This window comes from Syngnathoides biaculeatus, chromosome 5 (genome assembly GCF_019802595.1).
Source record: "Syngnathoides biaculeatus isolate LvHL_M chromosome 5, ASM1980259v1, whole genome shotgun sequence".
NCBI lineage: Eukaryota > Metazoa > Chordata > Actinopteri > Syngnathiformes > Syngnathidae > Syngnathoides > Syngnathoides biaculeatus.
The window spans coordinates 26128103-26134210 of NC_084644.1; the positions used below are offsets into that span (position 1 = coordinate 26128103).

General features: G+C 48.6%; 1 protein-coding gene across 1 annotated transcript in view; it reads right to left on the reverse strand.

Moving 5' to 3' along the window:
* The window catches only part of chrnb2 (cholinergic receptor, nicotinic, beta 2), a 34724-nt gene extending 28833 nt beyond the window's left edge, over positions 1–5891 (reverse strand). The window contains exon 1 of the mRNA XM_061818981.1: positions 5822–5891. Within this exon, the coding sequence (XP_061674965.1) occupies positions 5822–5891 (70 nt within the window). The remainder of the gene's footprint in view (positions 1–5821) is intronic.
* Positions 5892–6108: the final 217 nt, after the last annotated feature.

The window sequence follows — 6108 nt, forward strand, 5'->3', positions numbered from 1 at the left end:
CGAACCAGCCGAGCTACGCTGACGTCGCAACGGCGACGGACTCGCTGCTGAGGCAGGTTCACGTGGCAGTTGGAACTGACCCGCTCCCGAGACACGCCCACGTGTCACTTTCGACTGACTCTCCACCTACTCAGGTTCACGTGGCCGTGGAAACCGACCCGCCCCCTTGCCAAGTGCACGTCGCAGTGGGAACGGACTCGCCACCTTGCCAAGTGCACGTCGCAGTGGGAACGGACTCGCCACGTCGCCAAGCGCACGTAGCTGTGGAAACTGACCCGCCTCCTCGCCATTCCCACGTCGAGGTTTTGGCTGTTCCGAGCAGAGCTCACGCGGCTGTTGGAACTGACCCGCTCCCGAGACACGCCCACGTGTCAGTTTCGACTGACTCTCTGGCGACGCTCGTTCACGTTGCCCTGGAAACGGATTCGCCACCGCGCCACGCCCACGTTGCTGTTTCAACGAATGCACGGCAAGCTCATGTGGCAGTGGGGACCGACCCAATGCCGCCTCACGTTGCTGTCCAGGAGGTGGCGACGTCTCCACAGCCGCTTCTCGTCCGTGCCCTGGAGTACCAGTGGCGACCGGTCCGCGGTCGCTCCCCATTCTTGCTCTGGCGGCGACCGGTCCGCAGTCGTCCCCTGTTCCGACGGCGACGGGCAAGTCCATATGTTCCCGTCCTGGAGGTGGCGAGGGTGCCACCACCTTCTCAAGTTCCTGTCCAGGGGGAGGTGGCGATGGGGTCGCCGCCTTCTCACGTTGCTGTCCAGGAGGCGGCGATGGCGATGTTGTCGCCGCCTTCTCACGTTGCTGTCCAGGAGGTGGCGATGGCGATGGGGTCGCCGCCTTCTCACGTTGCTGTCCAGAAGGTGGCGCTGGCGATGGGGTCGCCGCCTTCTCACGTTGCTGTCCAGGAGGTGGCGCTGGCGATGGGGTCGCCGCCTTCTCACGTTCCTGTCCAGGAGGTGGCGCTGCCGATGGGGTCGCCCCCTTCTCACGTTCCTGTCCGACAAGAGCTGGAGAGTTCTGATGAGCCACCCCGGAGCTGGAGAGACTTCGGGATGGTCATGGCTCTGGTCCTTCTCTCCATCATCCTATTTGCTCCAGATGGCTCCCAGGCGGTTCATGACTTGGCCTCATTGGTGACCAATCCACGGCTGCCTACTGACCAAGCCTCGGTGGCGACCAATCCCTGGTTGTCTGACAACTACGGCGTGGGAGGTTCTCGTCCGGAGCAGTGGCCTGCCTCGTTCTGGTGCCTGCTTCTTCGTTTGGTTCCTCACAGAGGTCATCCGCCTGAATCGCCCCGTGGGGACCCTGGTGCTTGGCGTCCGGGTCGTCCTCCTGACCTGTCCACCCGGACGCCTCCCGTTTGGTGGCCTGGATGGCCACCAGTCTGAGGTTCAGGGGGGGGGGGGTGTGCCCTCCTCTGGACCCCCTTCCGCCCACCCCTGCCTCTATTAATAATTATTGTCTGTTTCTTTCATTTAGGCACGTCTGGGAGCCATGCCTTTGAGGGGGGGTACTGTCATGATCCTGCCGCTCCAGCCTGGGCTGGGCGGGTGTCCGCGGTTGCTCTGATTGGGAGTTGCACACCTGCGCATCATGCAGCCTGATTATGCTGTGTATTTATATGACCCCGATGACAACTGGCCGGCGCCAGTTCGTTGATCTTCATGTCCCGTTCGTGTGCTCCGGTATCCCTGATCGAACCTGTGTGTACCGACCTTCGCCCGTTCTCCGACCACCCTTGTAAGCCTGACTCCTTTGATACTTCTGCCTGCGTTGATTGTTCTCCCGTGTACCGACTCCTGCCTGCCCGCTCACCTGCTCTCTTCGCCCGACGTCCCAACTACCGCTGCTGCACCGGACTGCCTGCTCGATCCCCGACCTCTGCATATAATAAACGTTTCTCCTTGAACTACCTGGCATCGTCCGAGTCCTGCATTTGGGTCCTACTCTCGTTCCGATGGAACGTGACAGTATCATCATGCAGTAACCCCCGTATAAGGTCAACACCGCAGCACAGGCCTGTTTATTATACATGGCCCAGGGGGGAGTGGTGGTGGACATCCCCATTCAACTGCGTGTAAAACAGGTGCTGAAATGCCCTTTAAGCGTCCTTGCGCAGAGTGCGAATGCAGCCTACTCCTTATGCGCGTGTTCACCTACGCCGACGAAATGTGGCCAGTGCGGGGCGGTTAATTTAAAGATTTAATTCCTTCCCCGTGTCTCCCTCAATCACATGTTTTTGCCGTGACGAGACGCGCTCGTGCGTTGAGGCGTAAGACGTCCCGGCCATTCGCCTCGTCTCAGCTCAACGGGATGGTCCGCCGTGCCAGCATAGCCGCTGCCATCGTCTTCATTCGAGGCTAACGTGAGCGTGGATTATTTTCAAGCACGTGTTGCATTTAAAAGGTTTCTCCATGACTGAATGTGTGTGAGAGGCCCTCGTGCTCATTGCGAATATTCCTCTAAACATGTGTTGGCGCATGCTTGGAGTCTGGGAGGATAATAATGCTAATCAGATTTTCACCCTTAAGGAGGAATGACTCATTAGTGCTCTACTGCTTTGTCAGATGCTGCTTTAAGTCACATTTCATGTTGGGAACATTTTATTGTATTTCTAAGGGCACTCCCATTCAACTGCACAGTAATAATAATAAAAATAAAAACACAGTCCCACCTTCACATAGGACTTTATTTCATTGTGACCAATTTTGTAACCTAATTTATCCGACTGTGAAATCAATATTCCACATTGAATCTAACAGTTGGGGACAGATTAGAGCATTGGCCTCACAGTTCAAATCCTGGCCATGGCTGCGTGGAGTGTGCATGTTCTCCCTGTCCCTGCGTGGCTTTTCTCCGGGCACTCCGGTTTCCTCCCACATCCATGATCAAAATATCCACGATAGGTTAATTGTTAACTTTAAATTACCTGTAGGTGAGAATGGTTGTTTCTTTGTGCCTTGTGATTGGCTGGCAACCAGTTCAGGTTGTACCCTGCCTCCTGCCCATATATATTTGGGATAAGCCCCAGCACTCCCGCAACCCTTGTGAGGATAAGCGGCTCAGAAAATGGATGGATGGAATTGAATTAAAGTGGAATTAATTCATGACTCCATGCTCCTTACAAGTGTTTTCTTTTAGCATTTCTGTTTTGACTGTTTGCCCCATTCAGTATGTAGTTGAAAGTGAGCACACAAAAAAATCTAACTCAAAACACTCACAAGTTGGGGCATTCATAAGTCAAGGTACCACTCTTTGACCTCTTAGTCCAGAGCCAAGATTAAAACCCTGAACCTCAATATAGTCACCCAGGTGTTGTCACAACTATTTCGATGGGCTGAGTTCCTCCACCTAAACCAAATTTCATGAAGTTGAAACACTGAACAAAAGCGCTTGGACACCATTGTCCCAACTATTCTATCCATCCTTTTCAACAGCACGTGTACTCAGAGTAAAATTGGTTAATCACCCCTCATTCTAAGTGCTTTATGGGTGTTTGATTGTCCAACCGTCCATTTTCTAGCGCACCGAACCTCATTCGTGTCGCAGGTGAGCAAGACCCTATCTCAGCTGATTTTGGGATGGAGGTACACCTTGGGCTTGATGCCAATCATTCATGAGATAGATACACACAAGCAACTATTTACACTGTCATTCACACCGACGGACAATTTAGTTTTCACTGAACACAAGATGCATGTTTTGCAATGTGGGAAGAAGCTGGAGTACATGGAGAAGACCCACAAAAGCATAGTGAGGTCATGTAAATTCACACAGGAACACCAGAGCCAAGAAGCTCATCCTAAACATCTTAATCACCATTCCAGCGCATTGCATCCTACCTTACCTTTTGGCGAAAAAAAAGACCTACCCCAAAGTGTTTGTAGTAAACAAATCTGTCACTCGTCTGCAACTGATTGAATGGGGTCTTAAATCGACTGCAACAAAATGGAGTGCACTACTTGGCTGCAACCTGCAGATGCATTTTTGATTCAGTCGCTACTATTTTGAAAGAAGTACAAGATGACGTCAGGGAAGGCCAACATCCACACTATTGTAACTCCTCCGTATAATGCTGGGGTGCAAGAAAGCCCTTGTTTGCAAGCACCCCAGGTACAAGCCATTTGCCTCATCAGAGCAGTAACAGAAGGCTTATCCCGCTTTATCCACCGCAGCATCCAGCGATGCGGGATGATGCCGCGACTGTGAGCACTTTCACACAGCGACACACTATTGTGCAATCAGATATTTCCATGACATCATCCCCAGCTCCTGTTGTGTCGAAAGTGGCAATTGCTTTCAATGCAAGGGGCGGGGGAAGGTATTTTCAGGTGTTTCAGCTTCCCATGTGGAACACACGGGTGCCATCCCACCTCTTTTCTGGCTCCGATATTACTTCTGATTGCCAATTCGACGTTCATTCCATGCCCAGTCTCCGCTTTTTTTGTCAGTGCCATTTTTCATTCATTTTCCTTCATATTCGATGAAGGTAATTTAGTAAAGTGCAAGACCTGTGGTTTGAACTGTCCACGATGTCTCTTAAGATGACAAATTAATCGGTCACTCAGAAGACTAGCCTTGCTACTGACGGATCGATTGATTAAGAGTTGGGTCCTATTCTGAACACAATACCCTGAGGGCCAATTAAGGCAATGCCTTTTTCACTCACTGAAAGTCAATCTTTCAATCAGAAAAAACAGAGACAGAATGTCATTGACGGCAAGTTGTTTCCTTCCACCTGCCTCTGATTTACCTGCCCACTCAAGTCAAAGACCTCCGTGTTAATGAGGGACAGAGAATGGAAGAATGTGTGGGAGGGCGATTATGCGTTCTATTTAAGAAAGTAAAATAACTCCACATTATACACTCACTCTTTTAGCTTGCAGTGTGCAACAAGGCGTTCTGTTTTTGGTCTATTCATTTTCGAAAATGTTTTAAAATATGTCAACAAAAGGATATGAGCACTCATCGAACATGTTATGAAGTACTCAATATTTGTAGTATACTTGGATCACAAACTATTGCATTTATTGCAATATTTTTAAATGTATATAAAGTGTACAGATTATGAATCAAAATGGTGAATATATTTTTACATTTAAAATACTGGACACAACTATAATGTACACAACTTCTAAAGAAATTGAGCACAAATTAACAATTATTTATAATATATTCAAATGTAACTACAGATTATATGTGATGTAAACTGGTTTAAAAATATATTTAAACATTACAATTATCAATTAGATTATAAATAAAGGAAATCAAAATATTTTAAAATGTAAAAGTTCTAACATATTTGAAATACATCACAAATACTTTCAGGTATCTTCAACCTTTTATAAATATACATAATTAAATGTATTAACATTTTTAAACATGTTACAGTTGTATTAAAATCTGAGAAAATATTTGAAAATGTCTTCAATTCCATACATTTAGAAAATGCTTGTTGAAAATATTAAAATATATGTAAAACATTTTTTCAGAAACTATACAACACGTATGAAAAGCCTAATTAATAAATCAGTGTTGGGATATTTTTGTGGCACTGTGACACCGGGTTTAATTTTAAAGAGACATTACAGTAACTTTGTTAATCCATAATGTGTGTGTATATCATCTATGTTGTTTTTTTTTTAATCCCACTACGTATATATAATTTATAGTGTGTGACGCTTTGTGGAAAAAGATGGTGTCTCCTCGTCCCCTCTTTCTCTTTTATAAACATTCCACTCAAGCACCGAGGGAGTAATTGAATGAATAAGCGCACGAAGCAATGAAAGGACGGACGGATGAAGTTACTCACCTCCTGCAATGGCGAGCAGCGCCAGCAGCAACATCAGCAGCCAGCCCTCCTCCATCTTCATCCCCACCATCCCGAGCCCGAAAGGTGTTCAACGAGGACCGCGGAGAATCCCCCCTCTTCCTCCTTTTTTTCCCTCACGACCCGAAGCTCCCCTCGGCGGCTACCTGCTGCCCTGACGTCATGGCGTGCTCCCGCGTCGACGACGGAGGACCGCAGAGAACAGCCTGGAAATGGTCTGGCTGAGGGGTACGCAGGTGAGCTCCGGCGACGAGTGGGGATGGAGGGAG